Source organism: Oncorhynchus mykiss, chromosome 28 (assembly GCF_057628025.1).
Source record: "Oncorhynchus mykiss isolate SJ-2025 chromosome 28, ASM5762802v1, whole genome shotgun sequence".
NCBI classification, from domain to species: Eukaryota; Metazoa; Chordata; class Actinopteri; order Salmoniformes; family Salmonidae; genus Oncorhynchus; species Oncorhynchus mykiss.
The window spans coordinates 17,836,350-17,860,570 of record NC_143049.1 but is presented as its reverse complement, the minus strand read 5'-3'; the positions used below and the strand labels follow the sequence as shown (position 1 = coordinate 17,860,570).

The window sequence follows — 24,221 nt, the reverse complement described above, 5'->3', positions numbered from 1 at the left end:
GCGCATGCTCCGACGGCCTCGGTGACATCTCGGAACCTCCAGGAAGGGACAGGACTGGAGAGGTTAATTCTGATCATCCAGTATTTATAGGGCACTTCAGAACAAGGGTTGGCATTAACACTCTAAAGGAGACATCCCTCCTGTATATTAATAAAACATAGAGAAGCCAGGATTGGAGAACAGGAAGAAAGAGCTTTCTACCTCGAGCTCATTCCAGGTCGGCAGAGCAACCATGTTACGTGGTAGCTGGGCTAGAGCTACAACAGCCAAATTCTCCATTAGGTTTTTAATTATAAGATAATGCTATTCTGAGGTACGATTTCAAAATATCAAAAAGCAAAGGTTGAGAAAATTGTATGCTGAGTGTAGGTGATAACAATGAGATAGAGTACTGCAACCACATCTCCTCAAAAGGATTTGCCAAAACAAAATCACCATGGTGACCTGACATCTGCCTACCAATCATCTGCCTACCAGTCCAGACATTGTTTGCTCAAAGCTTGTGCAAACAAACCGTATGAACTGTGGGAGCATCACATATTTTCTCACATGTTGGCCTAGTCTGTGAGGTGTGGGGAAATGTCAAGAAAATCTATTGATAAAGACCACATCAGACTGAGCTTGTCTGGCCTAGGAACAGATCATCCCAACGGTGATGCCAAGAACCCCTGCTTTACAACAAACATACCTTTCCACGAATTGTACCTTTACCGCAATGCCGCAAAAGTTTTTAATGCAGACAGTCTCTCAGTTAAAGGAGTCATTGTAACTTCTTTTTTTTTTACAAGGAAGTAGCTAGAATCCATGTGACAAAAACTGTGCAGTTGAATGTGTTGAAACTAAAGATACTGTAGGCAGTATATTTCTTTGCAACCTGTTTCACTATGCTACTCGTGGACACCACATTAGCTAGGCAGAGAGGTAGAATGTAACAGGAAGGAAGGTGCGCTTAATTGCATATTAGCAGCAGCACACTCGGCTGCACAGGAGGTGACTGTGCTAACGAACGGAGAGGCGTTATTATTAATCACCAATTAATAAAAAAGCAGGCTAGGAAATCACACTCTGTCTACTCTGTATACAGTACGCATGGCTTCCTTTTGTTTCCAGTGGCTGGTCTGGGCTGGTCTGTTCTCTTATTTATTTCATAACATTGATCCAGTTCCTGTTGCCGTGGTGTGTTGTGTTTACTATTGGGTTTAGGAGTCTGATCCAGCCCCCAAGGAGTGAAATGAGAAGCTCGTTCTACTATGTTTGTTAACAGACTAAATGTGTATGCGCCTTATGAATGACTTTCATTCACTGAAGAGCACAGGTAGGCTATATCTTATTGTTATGCTGTCTCGTGGTAATAACAAGCAAATCAAAAGAGGATTTCAGGGCAGACATTTGGGGGATGGGGGCGAACAACCCTAAAACCATCACATTTCTTTACGCACCATGAAAATAAATGTCCTTTAATGGAGTGAGTGAGTGTGTCGCCACCAGTGAAGAAGAGACAGTGACAGAGATGGCATAATCAACACACCATTGCCCAAGCTGCTCCAGGGACCCAAAACAAGGAGGATATGTGTCAGGGGTAATTTGCAGCCCTTTAGAATGCAACAAAACAAGAATTTTAGCCTCAAATACTGCTATACTTCCCCGCTTACTCCATCATCACTAAAAGCCAAACACAGTACGGGTTGCCAGATTGGTGGATGGTACGAAAAAAGAAACACGCTTTTTAACTCTAAAATACAGCTATACTTCCCTGCTTACCCTATCATCACTAAAAGCCAAACACAGTACAGGTTGCCAGATTGGTGGTTAGTATGAAAAACGAAGTCAGGGAGAGTCAGGGACGGAGAGATAACAGAGAGAGGTAGAAACTGTAGGAGGGCTAGAGACCTCATGCTCCTCACCCTCCTCTCTCCAGCTCTGTAACGGCCCACTGTGCCTGCTTCACACAGAGCGGCCAGCTGTACAGCAAATGTGCCTTTCCCTCTCCCCCCCCTCTCCCCGTCCCCCACCCCCCTCTGCCCAGGCTGACCAGGCCACCGGCTCTGTGAGAGGGAGAAGGCTCCTCCCTGACTTGGCTGCAGGCTCAGCGTTGTCCTGTCACCAGCCCAAAAACCGATAGAGGTGACCCCAAAACCACTTTCTGGAATGTGCTGCCCAGGGTTTGTCGGTTTATGATTGTCCTTCTGAGCCTTGCCACCTTGGCTGGAGTAGCCACTTGGGCTGGACCAGTGTAAAAAGAAAGGATCAAAACTGTGAAAATGGGGACCCTTTTTCACCTTTTAAGCACCATGCTCAGTGCCCATGCTTTACAAACGTGTCAGTGGTCACTCAAATCCACACAGTGGTATTTGGAAGAGTAGGATAAATGGGTCAAAAGTCCCCCCCCATGATTTTCCAAATGTCAGAGTTCACAGGGAGGTTAAAGTGAATCTCTGTGGAGAGGTGATGGCCTGCTGGTTAAAACCCAACAGGCTTAACTGACATATGAAAGACCTTCAAAGGCAAACAGTTCAAAACAAACAATATAAGTGGAAAATGAATGTCAGTTAGAGCGTTTTGTCTCATTCAACTTAAACAGATGATGACTGACACACGTCGTTGTTTTGTCTGTGTGGAAGATGTGGAATGCCTTAATCAGCATCCTACACACAAAAAAAAGATACAAATGAGGGATTTGTGGGTTGATGACCACAACAGCTGAAAGCAGTATAAATGTGTTTGTCTCTGGAGATGAATCGGACACCCTCAGTTCTGTAAGTGCGCCATGCCAACAAAAAAAAAACTCTAAACTAAAGAGTGGCCAGCTGTCTTCTGCGCTGCTATTAAATTGCTCCTTGGATGGTGGCGATATCATTTTTTTCTCCATAGGAGCATCACACCAGGTCCCCAAACAGAGCGACCAGCTGTACAGCAAATGTGTACTGATCCATCTGGGCCCTAGCAGGCTGCAGCCTCCATCTTAAGACACATGGGGCTGTTTCCAGGGCTTGGCCAGGACTGGTCTAGCCTGGTTAAACCAGACTGAATGCTGCATTCGCATGGGGGACAATGGTTCATTCTGACCACTTTGGTCAGGATGGGGGAGAGAGGGAAAGCTAGCTTTTTGGTTAGGATGGGGGAGAGAGGGGAAGGAAGGAAGGGGGAGACAGAGTGCACTTGGCTTACGTTCGGAGACTATTGTATTACAAAGATAGACAGCTGAGATTGTCCTGTCTCGGTCGGTGAGACAATTCTCGGGCCCTGTTATTCCATACACTTAGCGATAGTGGTATGTCAGGCCACATCGCTATATATAGAGTTATCAGTGTGAAGCGACACCAGTGCGAAGGGGGGCAGAAGTGGAGCGGGGCATGGGTTGAAAACAGCACCCCTATGAATCCAGCGACTGCTCCATTACCTAGGCTAATAACGCTGACAGCTGAGCGGAGATGACCCCAGACCCCCGTTTCCCCTGTCCTGTGCAGATGGCCATTAAAGGGAGAAAGTGTCCCTTTTTCAGGGAGAGAGAAAGAAGGTATTTAGAGCTTTTTCTAAATGAGGAAGGTGGGGTTTTCGGGTTTTTTTGGGGCCAAATTGGCTTTGTGGTCATAACAGCCTGCTCCGGGTTTAACCCTCCCATTGTCGAATAGGGAGAGCAGAGAGAGACATTCCTCAGCATATACATCCAACCAAGGTCACCTCCGAACAATGTTGGTGTAATAACATAAGTTAAGGCAATTACTAAGCATTTATTGTCATATCTATTTCAATCTATTTGAAGTGTTAATTTTTTTTCATACATTCCATAAATCAATATTTTATTTGGATCCATCGTACATTTGTATTCATTCCGAATAGAGTCAGAAAAGTAGGACATCCTTCAATAAACCAATCATCTATCCACTCTTTTCCTGAAACGGTTTGGATTCTAACATTATGGGGGAATAGTATGTGTGGCTGAACGACATAAAGTAACCAGTAGGGGGGTTGTTTTGTACCAAAACAGCGTGCACCATGCCAGCCTCTGATAGAGAAAGGACTAGTGCTAGCATGGTGTTGCATTAGGCACCCCCAGTAGTGTAGAGAGAGCAGATCAGATGAATACAAAACCAACCACACATTTATACACTTTCAGTCACACACAAACACACGCACATGCACACACACACACACACACACAGCACACAGCACAAAATCAAAATCACAAATCACATGCCTGTGATTGTTTATGCACAAACAGTGTGTTCCTGATAGAATTGCCCAGCGGTCCTGATAGAATTGCCCGCCGCGTTTAAATTCACCTGCGCCTAGGAGCGCATCCCAAACAGAGAGGCGGGTTGGTTCCAGATCAATGAGTCTCTCTCCCACTGAAGACAACAGATAATGCAGTGTAATGAAAGAGCCGCCAAACGAGATGAATAAATGAATGAGTAAAGGAAGGTGAGACTGGAATTCAGACGCCTACTTAATTCAGGCAAGAAAGAAAGAAGCCTGGGTAGTGAATTGTGTGTTCTCCGCTAATTATTCTACCTGCATACAAATGAACGCCAAAAGTAAAGGCGTTTGAGAATTATAGAACAGAAGAGTGTGCTCTTTGTGTTGGAATCAAGCTTTCAGAATAATCATGTGTTGAATAACATTTGATTCAAGTGTATCTAGAATCTTGTTTGATGAACTTAGCGTACATGCATCAGATTGTGCTACATGGTTGTTTTTACACATTTCATACGGGATCAGGCATTTCAGCACTGACAGACCAAAATGTCTGAAAATCAAGGGCAGGCACACACATCATGTTCATGCTTGTGTTTCACAGAGGCTACCATCATCAGTTCACAAGGTATTGACATAGAGGATTGAATATTATATAGTTATGCTAACAGTACTTATTTGTATTACAACAAAGGGTGTATTTAGTACTACACTGAAGGGAGAATGTGAAAGATGTAAAGCCATGTGTAGTAATATGCTCTGGATAAGAGCGTCTGCTAATTGACCAAAATGTAATAGAAATGTAATATCTTGGGGAAATATGTTGAATAGTTAAACAATATATTGAACAGATATTCCTTTGTTTGACTACTTGAGACAGTTCCTAAAAAAAAAGTGACCATAAACATAGAGAGAAAATAAGAACTGAGTAACCTCTCTTACCTAGCATGTGATTGGCCACGTGGACCTGGATGTCCCATTCGCTGTAGAAGACCATCTGACACTTGATGCACTGGTAGGTCTTCTTCTAAGCAAGAAACCAAGAGAAAAGGACAACACAAGGACACATGGATTTAGAGTACATCAATGTCACATTCTTACTGGGCACTCGGAGGACTTACTGAGCACTTCTTTGGCTAGAAATCCTGTAACTAATGTCTGTGTTTAATTAACAACCAAAAAACGTGGATACTTTTCTAATTTGGCCATTTTCTAACACATTAGTTATATAATATATGGGTTTCCCAGACACATGTTAAGCCTAGTTCTGGACTAAAAGGCGTGGTCAATTAAGAATCTCCATTGAAATAGCTTTATAGTCTAGGACTAGGCTTAATCTCTGTCTGGGAAACTGGCTCGTTGTGTTCATCTCCATTGTATTAAGTTCTCTCACCTCCTCAGTCTGTGAGGGGCTGGCCCTGGGCATGGGGGAGACTTGTGGGGTCCTGAGCTGCCCGCTGTTGCTGTCCCCTCCCTGCTCCCTGTGCACCGTCTGGACGTGGTTCTGCAGCTCAGCCTCCGACTCAAACTTCACGTTGCAGCTGGTGCACCGTGTCTTGGTGGCGGTCGAGGAAATAGAGGAGGAGGGCGATGACGATGAATGGGGCGGCTTGCCTTTCCCCTCTCTGGGGCTGAGTCTCTCCGTCTGAGCGGTCCATGCTGTTACAGGCATGGCTGGGGTCGTGGCTCCTCCCCCTCCCTGCTGCTGCTGCCTGCCTCCATTCATCACCGTGGGGCTGGAGCTCTTTGAGCCGGCGGCGCTGACACATGCGGCACACAGCCCGTAAGGCAGCCCGTTGATGTCCAGCTTCACCAGGTCAGATTTGGAGCGGAACTCCTTCAGGCACGAGGCACACTTGAAGAGTTTCTGGTTGGCCTGGTGGTGTTGTTGGTGGTGATGCTGGTTGTGGTGGTGGGAAGCGAGATTGGTGGTGCGGCCAATGGGGTGGTTGGTGGACATGGTGCCTGTCTTCTGCATGTGGAAGGTGCCGTGGATCTTGAGCTCCAGGGTGGAGGTGACGGTCTGCATGCATACCACACAGCGGAACCCCGTCAGGGAGTTCCGCAGGTCGGGGTGCATCTGGCAGTGCTCCATGAAGTCCTCCTCGCTCTGCAGGGGCATCTTGCAGATGCGGCAACTGCCCGTGTCTAGGCTCTTGCTGTGGGTGACCTTGTGCTCGGTCAATGTGAGCAGCGAGGGGAAACGCTCTCCGCAGATGGGACACATGTAGTGCTTGACGGGGCCCAGGTGGGTCTGCATGTGTTCCCTCAGACCTGCCTCTGAAAAGAAGGTGCGCTGGCAGACGTTACACTTGTGGGTGCCCTTGATCATGTCCGACTTCCTCTTCGCCATGGCGCTCTCGCCCGGGCGGATGTTGTGGTCTCGGAGCTGGTGGTTGGTGAGGAGTGAGTCCATGGTGTATGAAGCCCCACAGATGTCACACCCAAACAAGGGGTCAGCGGTGTCCACTTCCTCCTCACTCCCATCGTGGTTGTTTGGGGACTCCAACACGCCTCCTGATCCTGCCGCTCCTGTACCATGGCTGTTGGACAGGAGACCCTGTAGCTCTGCGTCGTCCTTGGCCGCCGGGTGGTGGTCCGCTCCTCCGGTGGTGGATCCATTCGCACCACAGTTCTGGGCCTTGCCCTCGAACACACAGTGCTTTTCCCTCAGGTGCTTTTCCAGAAGTACGATGGCGTGGAAGGCCTTGCTGCAGAAGCGGCAGTTGTACTTCTTGCTGTGTGTGGTGATGTGGCACTGCAGCTCCACCTCCGTGCCGAAGGACTCCCCACAGAAGATGCAGCGGTGGGCCCGGCCCTGATTCTCCAGGTGGCTGTGCTTGACATGCAGCTGCAAGTCGGCCTCGTGCCTGAAGTCCCAGTTGCAGGAGGTGCAGCGGTACACCTTCTTCTCATTGCTGTGCTTGACAGCCAGGTGGAGCTGGGTGGACACCTTGGAGTCAAACACTTCCTGGCAGAGGGTGCAGCGGAAGAACACAAATGTGTGCATGTCCAGCAGGTGTTTTTGCAGGTCGTCTACCGAGGTGAACTGCTTGTCGCAGCTCTCACAGATGTAGTAAGTGGAGGTGATGGTAAAGTGGACCGTCACATGCTTCAGCAGGGACTCCTGGTTGGGGAAGTCCTTGTTGCACTGGGGGCAGTTGAGTTGGGGCTGCATCCCATCCAGGTGAGTCTTCAGGTGGGTCTGGAACAAGTCCAGGCTGGTGTACTTGGCCCCACACTGGTTGCAGATGAACTCGCTAGTGCCACGATTGCTGCGAGAGGAGGAACCATGAAGGAAAGATTGATCAATCGATATGGGTGAGGAAGGGCTGAGGGTCCGCAGAGACTTCTTTCCATTGTTGATGTAGTTCAGCGCCAGAGGAATGTTCTTGTGGTTTTCTTTGATGTGCTTGTTCAGCTTCAGAACGCTGTTGAAGATGGGCGAGTTGGTGCAGTAGGAGCAGGAGTACACCTCTACAATGGGCTCCTTGGGAGTCACCTCTAGCGGGGAGTCGAAACGCAGGCTGCCCCCGTCACAGTGGGTCTGACGGACGTGCTCCTCCAGGGTGGCCTCAGTCAGGAATCCCATGAAGCACTGGGGACAGAAGAAGGCATTACTCTCCTTGGCCACGGGGCTGGGGAAGCCGTGGGAACAGCGGATGTGTTCTTGAAGAGAGTTGAGGTCACTTAAAACCTCAGTGCAGAAATTACACTGAAGCAGGGTGTCAGGCAGGCTGCCCATCAGGGTGGCATGGTCCTCGGCATTGTGCACCTGCTTCAGGTGCTCGTTCAGGTTGAACAGGGAGGGAAGCACCTCTAGGCAGAACTGACAGGTGTGTGCCTGCTCAGGTTTGTCAAGGTGCATGGTCCGCAGGTGTATCTGAAGCACGGCAAGGCTAGAGAACACCTGCTTGTTGCAGTAGATACAGCTGTAGGAGATCTTGGGCTGCTTGGATGAACGGCCCCCAATGTCGTGTGAGGTGTGCTGGGCGGCCCTCTTTCTCCTCCCCCGGGTCTTGGGTATGGGCGGGGCTACCTCCACCATGGTGGAGCTGTCGACGGAGAGGTTGGAGTCTGGGGTGGTGCTGGAGACAGAGGTGTAGCCCACAGTGAGCAGGGATGGGCTGTTGCTGTGGTTACTGGATTCGGGGAGCTGGTGGACATCCATGTGGGCGTACAGGTCCTCCACAGAGAGGAAGTGCTCAGAGCAGACAGCGCAGTTGTGACCTTTGCGGTCGCGGCTGTGGGCCTGGTCAATGTGGGTTAGCAGGACACCCTCGTCGCTGAATGGCTCGTGGCAATAGATGCACTGCAAGGCGCCACACAGGCCCCCGTCCTCCGATGGAGAGCACTCTGGGTGGCACTCAGCGATGTGCCTTTGCAACTCCTCAGGGACATCAAAACCCTCCTCGCAGCGGCTGCACTTCCTCGTCTCCTTCAGCTTCCACTCCTCTCTGGAGAGGCCGCTACCTGGCCCCCCACCACCACCGTCTTTGCCCCGCTCGTGGACCTGCATGTGTCCATGGAGGGAGCTGGAGGAGAGAAAGCCCCGGCGGCACACAGGGCACTTGTGGGGCTTGTTGGAGGCGTGGGTCTTCATATGGATCTTGAGGTGGTCGCTGCGTGAGAAGGCCGAGTCGCACTCGCCACAGTGGTACTTTTTGTCGCCGGTGTGCAGCTTGACGTGGCGGTCGCGGCTGCGCTTGTGCTTGAACAGGCGGCTGCAGAAGGTGCAGCTGAAGGGGAGCTTGTCACCGTGGCTCTGCTCGTGGCGCTTCAGGAAGCTCAGACGGCTGAAGGACTTGTCGCAGAACTGGCACGGGTACGGCAGGCCGGGGCCCCCTTCATCCTCGCCAAAATCATAGTCTTCACCGTGGCCGGGGGAAGTCTGGTCTTTACTGGATGGAGATGATGCAGGCCAAGAACAGGAAGGATCATCCTCGAGATCAACACCATCTGTACAGAGTTACAGAGAGAGAGAGAGAGAGAGAGAGAGAGAGAGAGAGAGAGAGAGAGAGAGAGAGAGAGAGAGAGAGAGAGAGAGAGAGAGAGAGAGAGAGAGAGAGAGAGAGAGAGAGAGAGAGAGAGAGAGAGAGAGAGAGAGAGAGAGAGAGAGAGAGAGAGAGAGAGAGAGAGAGAGAGAGAGAGAGAGAGAGAGAGAGAGAGAGAGAGACACAGAGACACAGAGACACAGAGACACAGAGACACAGAGACACAGAGACACAGAGAGGCAGAGAGCATAAGAGAGAGAGCATAAGAGATAGAAGAAGGTGAAAATGAGGAACAAGAGGGAGATGGGGAAAGAGAGAAGGTGTTTTGTCAGATTTCATTAGGAAGTCATTTGTCTCAGCTCTGTTAAATAGTAAAGGTGGGCTGCTGTGGCATTAGTCAGTATGGTAATTGCAAGGTAGCTAAGTATGAATTTACATTCCTTTGTTACTTGGACATTTTTCCTCTTGCTACTGCATTATGCTTGCCTCTCAGAGGTAACAATTCCTCGCCTTATGAATTATCTAAAAACCTACACTTCAACCTGCTATTCAAAGTGTAATTACAGGTAAGGAAAGAAAAATGTAAATTATTTTACCACAATTAACCTTGTATGTGGCCATGTAATGGCTTAGCCCGCTGTGACTTAAAATCTCTCTGACATTTAATCCCCAACACAAGGCAATGGGGAGCTTCAAGATGTAACCCCCACATGAGGTAAATTAGACAATTTCTATTATTCTTTAAAAATGACCTGAATAGTTTAGAAGAAATAGACTTTAAAATGACCTTATGTCAAGGGAGAGAAGAAAACAAAAGTCCACATCTTAGAACATTTTAAGGGAGAATTTAAACAAATGAATGCACAGTAATTCAAACACACTGTCGACACATACGTATGAATATCACTCTCGTCACGACCGCAAACGAATGACTTTGTCAGGGAGAAGCGGTCTGTTCTGACAATTTGTCTATGGATATTAGATTATAGAATATTGGCTCAGCTGAGTGATTACTGGCTGAATGGAGCCATAAGGCAGCCGGTGCTTTAGGGGCACTGTGTAGGGTTAGGGTGAGGTCAGAGAGAGAGAGAGAGAGAGAGCGAGAGAGAGATGGGCGGAGCATGGGGAGGATAAATACTTCACCCAAGGACAAGCAGGTGCAGTGAAGTACGTGCCATCGCTTTTTTTTCGTTAATTTACTGTCTCTTTATCACAATCGGTTTATTCATTGACATTCCAATGGTGCGGAATACAGAACACAGTGTGATATAAAATGGAAAATGCAGAAAACCCGTTTCCAGCAGGTTCAAAAGGTGATGGACCACTTCTTCCCTCTGCCGAATTCTAAGTGCTGTGAACTTCCTTATTTAAATAAAACAACGTAATTCCAACCCCTTCGGAAAGAAAGCCAAAGTCAAAAGGCCAAAACTTGGAACGGGAAAAACAAGAGGAAACTGCACAGATTCATGGGATGGACAAAGGAAAAGCATAATGCCTTGATCATTCCAGGATCCAACCTTCCCCTTCACCATGCTATCTTTTAGCTGACGAATAAGTCTTTCTCCCCCCCCCCCCCCCCCCCCCCCCATTCCCTCCTTCCCTCCCTCCCTCCCTCCCATTCTGTTGTTTTTGCTGGGGAGAGAGATCTGCCCTTAGTCAGGATAACATGCCCTCACTGAGTACTTACACCCGTCAGGGCCTATCTTCAGGAAACAGATGGGGTCGGAGGTTATTCCCCTGCCCCTCCAAACTGCTGAAAGCAGCACATTGAGGACGGCCTGCCTACCTCCCACCTCCGACCCCCCTTCACCCCCCTGTCCCTGGCACACTGCCCACTTTGCACAAGCTCTGAGTCAAACCCAAGGAGCAGCAAACCAAACCTTGCCTGATTTATCTTCTTTCTGTATGTAGTTCATCCATGTTGTTTTGTTCTGGTTGGAGGGAGGATGGGTGAGTCAGTGGAATGCCCTCCTCCACACACACACACACACACACACACACACACACACACACACACACACACACACACACACACAAACACACACACACACACACCCACACACACACACACACACACACACACACACACACACACACACACACACACACACACACACACACATTCTCCCAGGATAGGAGTAGACAGCAGAGCAGAGAGAAATGACCCTAACCAATGCCTTACAGTCAAACACGTTGGCTCGGAGACAACACCAAAACAAACAAACACATAGCCAGATACAGGAAATATATATTACATGAAATCCTGCTTGTCTTAAATGATGATGGCACGGCCGGCAGACATTGCGATGCTGTCAAGGCTGCCTCCTCCGTTCTTTGTTTAGTTCATTAACAATGTATATAATGTCTTTATTACACTGAGCTGCATACATTAGTCAACAGACACACCAAACAACGGGGGAGCGGGAGTCATGAGTAATGTACACAAGGATTATACAAGTGGGTCATCATTTGACTTGAACTGTCCAGCGCCTAATTGAATTAACATTCTCATGGTGCATCATTGTTGATTAACACAAGTGAATTAATGATCTGTGTGTAGACATGACAGCTGTGTTGACATTGGACATGTGAGTACAGTATTGTTAATCGTACACGTGTTCTCCAATGTCTTCTGAATCATATCTACGCTGCTTTCTCTGTACTGTTCTTATTCCCACTAATGCGTTGTCTCGTTCTGAAAGGACGTTGGTGTACCATTCAAAAGGCCCACTGATATGGCTTTCGACAAACAGGTGGTTACTGACTCCTCGAAGCTAGTACTTTTGAGATAACAATATTTGACCATATCTCATATCGGAGGGTGGCCATCATATATCACCATGGTGCTTGAGGTCAACAGCTCAGGTAACACACACAAGACCGTCATGACAAGTGTGTGAACAACGGCAGATGAAAGCACTGTTCAACCCCAGGAGACTTAAGAGATAGAGAGACCCTCCTGTTTTTCCCCTCCTTCACCCAGACAAGAAATACCCAGGTCCTCGTCAGCCCGAGTAAATAACAGGGAGCCGAGAAGGCCTTTTCTTCCACGTCCGTCCGTCCGTCTCTGGGGCCTCTGCACGCCAGCACTCTCTGTGCCGCTGCCAAAGGGGATGCTGGGGCCTGAAAAAGTACACCCTGCAGCTGAAGGGCTGTCTTTGTTGGCCTGCCAAGGCCTTCCTGAGCATCCTACAGCCAACAGCCTGTCACGTCCTGGGAGGAAGACCTCCATCTTAGGGCCTGTCCCTCTACCCTGCTCTCTCTCTGGGCTCTGGAGTCTTTCCCCTCTCTCTCTCTGGACTCTGGAGTCTTTCCTCTCTCTTTCTCTCTGGGCTCTGGAGTCTTTCCTCTCTCTCTCTCTCTCTCTGGGCTCTGGAGTCTTTCCTCTCTCTCTCTCTCTGGGCTCTGGAGTCTTTCCTCTCTCTTTCTCTCTGGGCTCTGGAGTCTTTCCTCTCTCTCTCTCTCTCTCTGGGCTCTGGAGTCTTTCCTCTCTCTCTCTCTCTGGGCTCTGGAGTCTTTCCCCTCTCTCTCTCTCTGGGCTCTGGAGTCTTTCCTCTCTCTCTCTTTGGGCTCTGGAGTCTTTCCTCTCTCTCTCTCTCTGGGCTCTGGAGTCTTTCCTCTCTCTCTCTCTCTGGGCTCTGGAGTCTTTCCTCTCTCTCTCTGGGCTCTGGAGTCTTTCCTCTCTCTCTCTCTGGTCTCTCTCACTGGGTTCTTTCCTCAGTCTTATATTAGCCCCTCTCTCTTTCTCTCGTCCCTTTTCTCTCTTGCTCAATCTGTTGTTCTCTCTCTTGCTGCTATAACAGTCTCCACTCTTCTGGGAAGGCTTTCCATTAGATGTTGGAGCATTGCTGTGGGGACTTGCTTCCATTCAGGCACAAGAGCATTAGTGAGGTGGGCACTGATGTTGGGCAATTAGGCCTGGCTCGTAATTGGCATTCCAATTCATTCCAAAGGTTTTCGATGGGGTTGAGGTCAAGGCTCTGTGCAGGTCAGTCAAGTTCTTCAACACCTCGCTTAGCATACAGGGGAATTGTCATGCTGAAACAGGAAAGGTCCTTCCCCAAACTGTTACCACAAATTTGGAAGAACAGAATCGTCTAGAATGTCATTGCATGCTGTAGTGTTAAGATTTCCCTGGAACTAAGGGGCATAGCCTAAACCATGAAAAACAGCACCAGACCATTATTCCTCCTCCACCAAACTTTACAGTTGGCACTAGGAATTCAGGCAGATACAGTTGAAGTCGGAAGTTTACATACACCTCAGCCAAATGCATTTAAAGTCAGTTTTTCCATAATTCCTGACATTTAATCCTAGTAAAAATTGTCTTAGGTCAGTTAGGATCTCCACTTTATTTTAAGAATGTGAAATGTCAGAATAATAGTAGAGAGCATGATTTATTTCAGCTTTTATTTCTTTCATCACATTAACAGTGGATCAGAAGTTTACATACACTAAATTAGTATTTGGTAGCATTGCCTTTAAATTGTTTAACTTGGGTCAAACGTTTCAGGTAGCCTTCCACAAGCTTCCCACAATAAGTAGGCCTCCTTGCTCGCACACACTTTTTCAGTTCTGCCCACAAATTGTGTATAGGATTGAGATCAGGGCTTTGTGATGGCCACTCCAATATCTTGACTTTGTTGTCCTTAAGCCATTTTGCCACAACTTTGGAAGCGTGCTTGGGGTCATTGCCCATTTGGAAGACCCATTTGTGACCAAGCTTTAACTTCCTGACTGATGTCTGGAAATGTTGCTTCAATATATCCACATAATTTTCCTCCCTCATGATGCCATCTATTTTGTGAAGTGCACCAGTCCCTCCTTCAGCAAAGCACCCCCACAGCATGATGCTACCACCCCCGTGCATCACGGTTGGGATGGTGTTCTTCGGCTTGCAAGCACCCCCTTTTTCCTCCCAACATAATGACAAAGTCATTATGGCCAAACAGTTCTATTTGTGTTTCATCAGACATTTCTCCAAAAAGTACGATCTTTGTCCCCATGTGCAGTTGCAAATCGTAGTCTGGCTTTCTTATGGCGGTTTTGGAGCAGTGGCTTCTTCCTTGATGTGCGGCCTTTCAGGTTATGTCGATATAGGACTCGTTTTACTGTGGATATAGATACTATTGTACCTGTTTCCTCCAGCATCTTCACAAGGTCCTTTGCTGTTGTTCTGGGATTGAATTGCACTTTTCGCACCAAAGTACGTTCATCTCTAGGAGACAGAACGCATCTCCTTCCTGAGTGGTATGATGGCTGCGTGGTCCCATGGTGTTTATACTTGCGTACTATTGTTTGTACAGATGAACGCGGTACCTTCAGCCATTTGGAAATTGCTCCCAAGGATGAACCAGACTTGTGGAGATCTACAATTTGTTTCTGAGTTCTTGGCTGATTTCTTTTGATTTTCCCATGATGTCAAGCAAAGAGGCACTGAGTTTGAAGGTAGTCCTTGAAATACATCCACAGGTACACCTCCAATTGACTCAAATTATGTTAATTAGCCTATCAGAAGCTTCTAAAGCCATTACATTATTTTCTAGAATTTTCCAAGTTGGTTTAAAGGCACAGTCAACTTATGTATGTAAACTTCTGACCCACTGGAATTGTGATACAATGAATTATAAGTGAAATAATCTGTCTGTAACCAATTGTTGGAAAAATGACTTGTGTCATGCACAAAGTAGACATCCCAACCGACTTGCCAAAACTATAGTTTGTAAAAAATAAATGTGTGGAGTGGTTGAAAAAAGAGTTTTAAGGACTCCAACCTAAGTGTATGTAAACTTCAGACTTCAACTGTAGCTTTCTCCTGGCATCCACCAAACCCAGATTAGTCCGTCAGACTGCCAGATGGCGAAGCGTGATTCATCACTCCAGAGAATGCGTTTCCACTGCTCCAGAGTCCAATGGCGGCGAGCTTTACACCCCTCCAACCGACACTTGGCATTGCACATGGTGATCTTAGGCTTGTGTGCGGCTGCTTAGCCATGGAATCCCATTTCATAACGCTCCTGACGAACAGTCCTTGTGCTGACGTTGCTTCCAGAGGCAGTTTGGAACTGGGTAGTGAGTGTGTGGCCTACCACTTCGCGGCTGAGCCGTTGTTGCTCCAAGCCCTTTCCACTTCACAATAAAAGCACTTAGAGTTGACTGGGGCAGTTCTAGCAGGGCAAAAATGTTACAAACTGACTTGTTGGAAAGGTGGCATCCTATGACGGTGCCAAGTTGAAAGTCTCTGAGCTTATTCAGTAAGGTCATTCTACTGCCAATGTTTGTCTATGGAGATTGCATGGCTGTGTGCTTGATTTTCTATGTCTGTCAGCAACCGGTGTGGCTGAAATAGGTGAACTTTGATGCATGTCCACATGCTTTTGTATATATAGTGTATGTGTTTTTTTTCCACCAGGACAGCTGGAAACTCATTCGACATCTGTTTAGTCTGTTTTTTTTTATACAAGTAATAGTTTTTTTTATTTTTTATAAATGTAAATGTGTTATCTCTTTTGGTTTGATCTGAGTTGGAGGTCTACAGGGAATGGTGGTAATTTAAAAATTAAATATTGTTTGGCACAGTTTACTGCTGTTTACAAAGGTCTTTTGGAATATCAGCTTTCTATACACATAACCATTGGGCACCTACATAAATTCTATCCTATAGATCAAGATTTTACTGAAACACTCCCAAAACTACCCTACGCAAACCCTAATCACTAATCCCTTACTGTTACCCTAACCCCAAATCTAACCCTAATTCTAACCCTAACCCTAAACCCAACCCCTAAGCTTAAAATAGCCTTTGTCCTCATGGGTATGTGGGAAATGTCCCCACGAGGGAGAGTTTTCCTTGTTCTACTATCCATGTAGGAAAGGATAGAAGAACCAACCAACCAACCAACCCACCCACACACACACACCCACCCACACACACACACACACACACACACACACACACACACACACACACACACACACACACACACACACACACACACACCCCGAGCCTCCAATCCAGTTTACATTTGCTCTGTGTGCCACCTCTCATGTTCATTTTTAGCTCTCACTGTGTAAATATTACTGTTCAAATAAGCCTTTCAGTCAGAGACCTGGTGCCATTGCTGCTCCTGCACACACACAGACGCTGCTCTTAAGGACCCCTCAAGCTGACTTGCTCTTGACTTCAAGCATTTACTGCAAAAACAAAGCTACCCTACAGAATCTGTTAGCTCAAACTGGTTTGTTTCTGTGACCCCATTATTTGTATTTATTTCACCTTGATTTAAACAGGTAGGCTAGTTGAGAACAAGTTCTCATTTACAACTGCGACCTGGCCAAGATAAAGCAGAGCAGTTCGACACATACAACAACACAGAGTTACACATGGAATAAACAAACATACAGTCAAATGAGGTAAGATAAGGGAGGTAAGGCAATAAATAGGCCATGGTGGCGAAGTAATTACAATATACCAATTAAACACTGGAGTGATAGATGTGCAGAAGATGAATGTGCAAGTAGAGATACTGGAGTGCAAAGGAGCAAGATAAATAAATACAGTACGGGGATGAGATAGATGGATGAGATATTTACAGATGGGCTATGTACAGGTGCAGTGATCTGTGAGATGATCTGTGAGATGCTGCTATGGTGACCAGTGAACTGAGATAAGGCGGGGCTTTACCTAGCAAAGACTTGTAGATGACCTGGAGCCAGTGGGTTTGGCGACGAGTATGAAGCGAGGGCCAGCCAACGAGAGCGTATAGGTTGCAGTGGTGGGTAGTATATTGGGCTTTAGTGACAAAACGGATGGCACTGTGATAGACTGCATCCAATTTGTTGAGTAGAGTGTTGGAGGCTATTTTGTAGATGACAGAGCCAAAGTCGAGGATTGGTAGGATGGTCAGTTTTACGAGGGTATGTTTGGCAGCATGAGTGAAGGATGCTTTGTTGCGAAATAGGGAGCCGATTCTAGATTTAATTTTGGATTGGAGATGCTTAATGTGAGTCTGAAAGGAGAGTTTACAGTCTAGCCAGACACCTAGGTATTTGTAGTTGTCCACATATTCTAAGTCAGAACCGTCCAGAGTAGTGATGCTGGACGCGTGGGCAGGTGCGGGCAGCGATCGGTTGAAGAGCATGCATTTAGTTTTACTTGCATTTAAGAGCAGTTGGAGGCCACGGAAGGAGAGTTGTATGGCATTGAAGCTTGTCTGGAGGTTAGTTAACACAGTGTCCAAAGAAGGGCCAGAAGTATTCACAATGGTGTCGTCTGCGTAGAGGTAGATCAGAGAATCACCAGCAGCAAGAGCGACATCATTGATGTATACAGAGAAGAGAGTCGGCCCGAGAATTTAACCCTGTGGCACCCCCATGGAGACTGCCAGTAGTCCGGACAACAGGCCCTCCGATTTGACACACTGAACAATATCAGAGAAGTAGTTGGTGAACCAGGCGAGGCAGTCATTTGAGAAACCAAGGTTGTTGAGTCTGCCGATAAGAATATGGTGATTGACAAAGTCGAAAGCCTTGGCAGGGTCGGTGAATACGGCTGCACAGTAATATCTCTTATCGATGGCGGTTATGATATGGTTTAGGACCTTGAGCCTGACTGAGGTGCACCCATGTCCAGCTCTGAAACCAGATTGCATAGCGGAGAAGGTACGGTGGGATTCAAAATGGTCAGTAATCTGTTTGTTAACTTGGCTTTCAAAGACCTTAGAAAGGCAGGGTAGGATAGATATAGGTCTGTAGCAGTTTGGGTCTAGAGTATCTCCCCCTTTGAAGAGGGGGATGATCGCGGCAGCTTTCCAATCTTAGGGAATCTCAGATGATACGAAAGGGAGGTTGAACAGGCTAGTAATAGGGGTTGCAACAATTTCGGCAGATAATTGTAGAAAGAAAGAGAGGGTCCAGATTGTCTAGCCCGGCTGATTTGTAGGGAGAAATGGGGAGGCTTGTATGAGTTATGTGGGGGGTGCAGGGCAGTTGACCGGGTTAGGGGTAGCCAGGTGGAAAGCATGGCTAGCCGTAGAAAAATGCTTATTGAAATTCTCAATTATAGTGGATTCATCAATGTTTCCTAGCCTCAGTGCAGTGGGCAGCTAGGAGGAGGTGCTCTTATTCTCCATGAACCTTACAGTGTCCCATAACTTTTTGGAGTTTGTGCTACAGGATACACATTTCTGCTTGAAAAAGCTAGTCTTAGCTTTCCTAACTGCCTGTGTACATTGGTTCCTAAAATCCCTGAAAGTTGCATATCACGGGGGCTATTCGATGCTAATGCAGAACGCCACAGGATGTTTTTGTGCTGTCAAGGCAGTCGGGTCTGGAGTGAACCAAGGGCTATATCTGTTCCTGGTTCTACATTTTTGAATGGGGCATGCTTATTTAAGATGGTGAGGAAGGTACTTTTAAAGAATAACCAGGCATCCTCTACTGACTGGATGAAGTCAATATCCTTCCAGGATACCCGGGCCATGTCGATTAGAAAGGCCTGAAGTGTTTTAAGAAGCGTTTGACAGTGATGAGGGGTGGTCGTTTGACCGCAGACCTATTGCGGATGCGGGCAATGAGGCAGTGATCGCTGAGATCTTGGTGTATTTGGAGGGGTGTATTTGGTGGGCAGAGGTGTATTTGGAAGGCAAGTTGGTTAGAATGATATCTATGAGGGTGCCCGTGCTTACGGATTTGGGGTTGTACCTGGTAGGTTCATTGATCATTTGTGTGAGATTGAGGGCATCAAGCTTAGATTGTAGGATGGCTGGGGTGTTAAGCATGTCCCAGTTTAGGTCATCTAGCAGCACGAGCTCTGAAGATAGATGGGGGGGGCAATCAATTCACATATGGTGTCCAGGGCACAGCTGGGGGCAGAGGGTGGTCTATAGCATGCGGCAACGGTGAGAGACATGTTTCTGGAATAGTGGATTTTTAAAAGTAGAAGCTTGAATTGTTTGGGTACAGACCTGGATAGTAAGACAAAACTCTGCAGGCTATCTCTGCAGTGGATTGCAACTCCGCCCCCTTTAGCGGTTCTATCTTGTCGGAAAATGTTGTAGTTAGGGATGGACATTTCAGGGTTTTTGGTGGTCTTCCTAAGCCAGGATTCAGACACGGCTAAGACATCCGGGTTGGCAGTGTGTGCTAGGGCAGTGAATAAAACAAACTTAGGGAGGAGGCTTCTAATGTTAACATGCATGAAACCAAGGCTTTTACGGTTACAAAAGTCAACAAAAGAGAGCACCTGGGGAGTGGGAGTGGAGCTAGTCACTACAGGACCTGGATTAACCTCAACATCACCAGAGGAACAGAGGAGGAGTAGGATAAGGGTACGGCTAAAGGCTATAAGAACTGGTCGTCTAGCACGTTCGGAACAGAGAGTAAAAGGAGCAGGTTTCTGGGCGCGATAGAATAGATTCAAGGCATAATGTACAGACAAAGGTATGGTAGGATGTGAATACATTGGAGGTAAACCTAGGCATTGTGTGATGATGAGAGAGATATTGTCTCTAGAAAAATTTAAAGCAGCTAATGTCACTGCATGTGTGAGAGGTGGAACAAAAGTTGGTTAAGGCATATTGAGCAGGGCTAGAGGCTCTACAGTATAATAAGACAATAATCACTAACCAGAACAGCAATGGACAAGGCATATTGACATTAGGGAGAGGCATGCGTAGCCGAGTGATCATAGGAGTTCAGTGAGTAGTTAGGCCGGCTGGAGACACGGCGATTCAGACAGCTAGCAGGCCGGGGCTAGCAAGCTAGCAGAAGGGCCTTAGAGGGACGTCGTGACGGAGGAAGTCTGTTATAGCCTCCTCATGCAGTTACGTCGAATAGTCCAGTCGTGATGGAGTAGTAGGGTTCTGTGTAGCAAAGGGGTTCAGTCCAATTGGCAAAATAGGTATAGAGGCCAAAGAAATTGGCCAATGGATCTCTTCAGCTAACAAGACAGCTAGCGGTGCGCGGCTAGCAGGCAACCAGATGGGCATTCAGGGGACGCCGCGACGGAGGGGCCTGTTGGAAAAAAAAGCTTTGGGCAGATTACGTAGGTAGTCCAGTCATGATGGATAAGCAGGGCTTCGTGTAGTAAAAGGGATCCAAGCCAATTCTTCCCCATGTCTTCACTATAAAACATATTGAGAAGGGAAGCAGGGTGTGGTCATGGTTTAGGTGGGTGAAAATATTAATAATGTAAGTTCTAGCATGTCATAGTATATACTTCTACCCACTGGGCACACACTGGTAGAATCAACATTGTCTCCATGTCATTTCAATGAAATTACGTTGAATCAACGGGGAATAGATGTTGAATTCAGGTCTGTGCCCAGTGGGTAGAGTGTAGTACAGTGTAACTGCACATCTCTCTGGCCTGTCATCATAACTGTGACAATTTGACAGAATAGGTGACATGTGTTTTTCCCTCTCAGCTTGCTTAGCGCGATAAATTAGACCAGACAAGTCTCTGTGTCAGTCTACGGCCTCTACCCCTGAATCCCTGTTATGGACATCAACTTTAACGACTGAAGACAAGCTGCTTGTGATTGTTTTCTTTATCCAGTCATAACACCAAAACACTGTTAAAGCTTCTAAGGGCCGTGTTTTGGGAATGACTCACTTTTGGCACCTGTGACTTCCTGTCTGGGGTCCTGGGAGCAGTTCAAGGCATCTTATCTCTGCCTGACAGAAATGAACAGGGGTGGATAGAGCACCTCGACTCTTATCACTGAGCCAGGCCTCTCATATCCAAATCCACTATCTTATTTTATTCATCCTCTGCCAATTCTACCACTAGACTTTTGTAAAAATCCTGTTCCATTTTTGCATGCTGGAGAGAACAGGTAATGCACTTTTTCTAAATTCAAAAAACATAATCTTCATATCTTTGTATCTTACCAGCGATCTTTATAGGGATTTCCCTAGGAACGGTTTGTGTTCATGTGTCAGTGCTCATGTACATGAGTGAGGGTGTGAGTGTGAGTGTGTGTGTGCATGTGTGTGTGTGAGTACACTCTTAGAAAAAAGGTGCAATATAGAACGTCCTCATAGGAGAACCCTTTGAAGAACCCCTTTTGGTTCCATGTAGAACCCTTCCCACAGAGGGTTCTACATGGAACCAAAAAGGGCTCTCTGGTGGGGACAGCCAAAGATTCCTTTTGCAACCCTTTTTTCTAAGAGTGTATGTGTGTGTGTGTGTGTGTGCGTGTGTGTGTGTGTGCGTGTGTGTGTATGTGTGTGTGTGTGTGTGTGTGTGTGTGTGTGTGTGTGTGTGGGGGGGGGGGGGTCGTGTGTGTGTGTGTGTGGTCGTGCGTGCGTGCGTGCGTGCTTGAGTATATGAGACTGAGTGTGTGTGTGTTTCGCACAGCAGGGATTGGATATTCATTGAATAAACAAAGAACTGCCAACGCATCTGATATAACACTATGACCCCACTTCAGAGAAGAAGAACAAGGCATCCTTTACAGCTGCTGGTAAAAGTAGTCGAACAATCCCCTCGAGACTGTTGATGTGTCATCTCAAAGCACATCCCATTCTGAAGCTCCAAATAGCAATGTGCGTTTGAACAACATGATATCATGTTCAGTGCTGTATGTGACACAACCACTTAAGATCTAATAAGTGGAGGCTAGAAAACGGCGAGAGGCTTTAGCTTAGCTAGCTAGATACTCCCATTTTGCTGCCGTGAAAAAAGGGGTTTCAATGGTTTCAATTTAGAGGCTAATTCCAGTTCTCCTCAGATGACTGGATCATTGAGCCGACTCAGGACCCCACGCAGAGCTATTGGAGCGAGACCAGCCCCAAGGCTTACACACAGTGCCACTGCTACGGCCCTGGCTAAGGAGAAACCACGTCCAGTCAAAATGGAGTGCTGAACATTCCCAGCAGCTCTCAAAGAGAAGTGCCAGGTGGCCAGACATGGCTTATTGCACCAGTCTCACACATACTACGACTGACGCTTCACACAGATATTAAAACACACACACACGCACACACGCACGCACGCACGCACGCACGCACGCACGCACGCACGCACGCACACACACACACACACACACACACACACACACACACACACACACACACACACACACACACACACACACACACAAAGGTAGAACTAGAATATTATCATCTCTTGTCCATCTCTCTCTCTCTCTCTCTCTCTCTCTCTCTCACTCTCTCTCTCTCTCACACTCTCTCACTCCCCCCTCTCCCACTCTTTCAGCAAACACAATGTGTTTTTTTACACATCTGTGAGAAATGTCAGGCCCCAGTCGCCCCCTGCCAAAGATCAATCAAATCTGCCACGCTTTAGGAGGAAAGGGAGAGGGGACCACAGCAACATTACTGGAGGAGGAGAGAGAGGAGAGAAGGAGGGGTGTGTTATGGGAGGACAGAGAACGAGACAGAGAGATAGGGAGGGAGAGACAGTGGTTGATAGAAGGGTGCGTTTCCCAGGGTTTCAATGGTGCCGTAGCAACGTGTCTCTTCCCATAACATCATGCTCATAATGACACGCCTTGTCAAAACACAACACACAGACGCACACACAGACAGACACACATCAAAATGGCAGTCAACTTTTACACAGGGCCTAACACACTAGCTGGAACATCAAACTGCTGCCTAGCTGTCTCAGTGGCCTGGCGTCCATTATACCAGCCCTCACGGCTCTGTCTACCCCAACCACGGGTAACCAGCAAACTGTCAACTACTTTGTCCACATTACCCACGTCCCCCAGCACAGACAGGAGCACTTGGTCACTGTCCCAGAAATCACAGCGCCCCAGTGGTGTCCCAGGAAACGCAGACAAATGGAGGGCCAGCGGAGGGAAAGTAGGCCAGCCAGTCATCCTTTACAAGCTGGGGCTTTTATCTTTCCATGAAGACATGGAAGGGGAGAGTGAGACAGAGCGAGAAGAGGACGATAGGAGAGCGGTTCCATTACTTATCATGGGCCCTGATCCCACTGTTCTGATGTCCTGGAGACAGACGAGACGTGTGAGCAGAAACCAATTCAACTATTTGTCTACCCTGAAAGAAGATGACAGAACATAATAAAGGCAGATGCAGATAAGAGAGCAAGATGTATGACCTGTGTATGATGGGTACTTTATAGGTCTCATGTACAACATGTATGTAGAAGAACCTTAGTGCTCTGTACTGTTCAGTACCAATTCTGAGATCTGGTGGAATTCTAACCCAGCTATTCACTATTACAAGATCAACACAGCCATAAAGTAGTGTTGCTGTTCAACTCAAGGCTGATCAGAGGAAGAACAGATAGCTGACCATGTTAGGTAGTGCAGGAGAGAAGAGAACACACTAGCAGGAAGTAGGTTCCGCCCCGCCCCAGGCCTTGGCTGGACCCCCAGCCCCCGTGGGCCTCCCAGGGGGGGGTTGCAGCGGGGAGGAGGAGTGACAATCTGTCCCCCAGCACGGCCCATCACCGCTTGCCTCACTGCTCTGGCTCTGAGGGAGGGAATGCTGGGTTGGGTCTGGGTACGACATGGAGAGGCAGTGTGTACTGGTCCCTCTCCCTCACCACTGCGGCAGGCTAGGTAGGCAGACAGGCTGGAGGCCCAGTGAACAACATGCCAGAGAACCACAGCGTGCTGCTACGTTCTACCACCCTCTTTTACCCCGGGTGTATTCATTCTGCCGATTCTGTTGCAATTATTTTTTTAAACAGAAGCAAACTGAACAAATTTGTCTAATATAAACTCTTGTTTTGCTCTGTTCGCTTCCGTTTGGTTCTTAAACGGTAAACCGTTTCCATAATGAATACAAATCAAATCAAACTTTATTTGTCACACGTGCCGAATACAACAAGTGTAGACCTTACCGTGAAACGCTTACTTACAAGCCTTTAACCAACAGTGCAGTTCAAGAAGAATTAAGAAAATATTTACCAAATAAACTAAAGTAAAAATAATAAAAAGTAACACAATAAAATAACAATAACGAGGCTATATACAGGGGGTACCTGCACCAAGTCAATGTGCGGGGTTACATGTTAGTCGAGGTAATTTGTAC

The 24,221-nt window shown here is 47.3% G+C and overlaps 1 protein-coding gene across 5 annotated transcripts in view; it reads right to left on the bottom strand.

The window, feature by feature from the left end:
- Positions 1–24,221, bottom strand: part of LOC110508645 (zinc finger protein 521) — a 144,663-nt gene that overhangs the window by 59,484 nt on the left and 60,958 nt on the right. For 3 of the 5 annotated variants that reach the window (XM_036967105.2, XM_036967103.2, XM_036967104.2), the window contains 2 exons: positions 5,588–9,153; positions 5,137–5,221 (listed from right to left, as the gene is read on the bottom strand). In XM_036967105.2, the coding sequence (XP_036823000.1) occupies positions 5,137–5,221; positions 5,588–8,797 (3,295 nt within the window). In that variant the 5' untranslated portion in view covers positions 8,798–9,153. The remainder of the gene's footprint in view (positions 1–5,136; positions 5,222–5,587; positions 9,154–24,221) is intronic. The other 2 variants (XM_090225539.1, XM_021589321.3) reach the window with 1 other exon arrangement.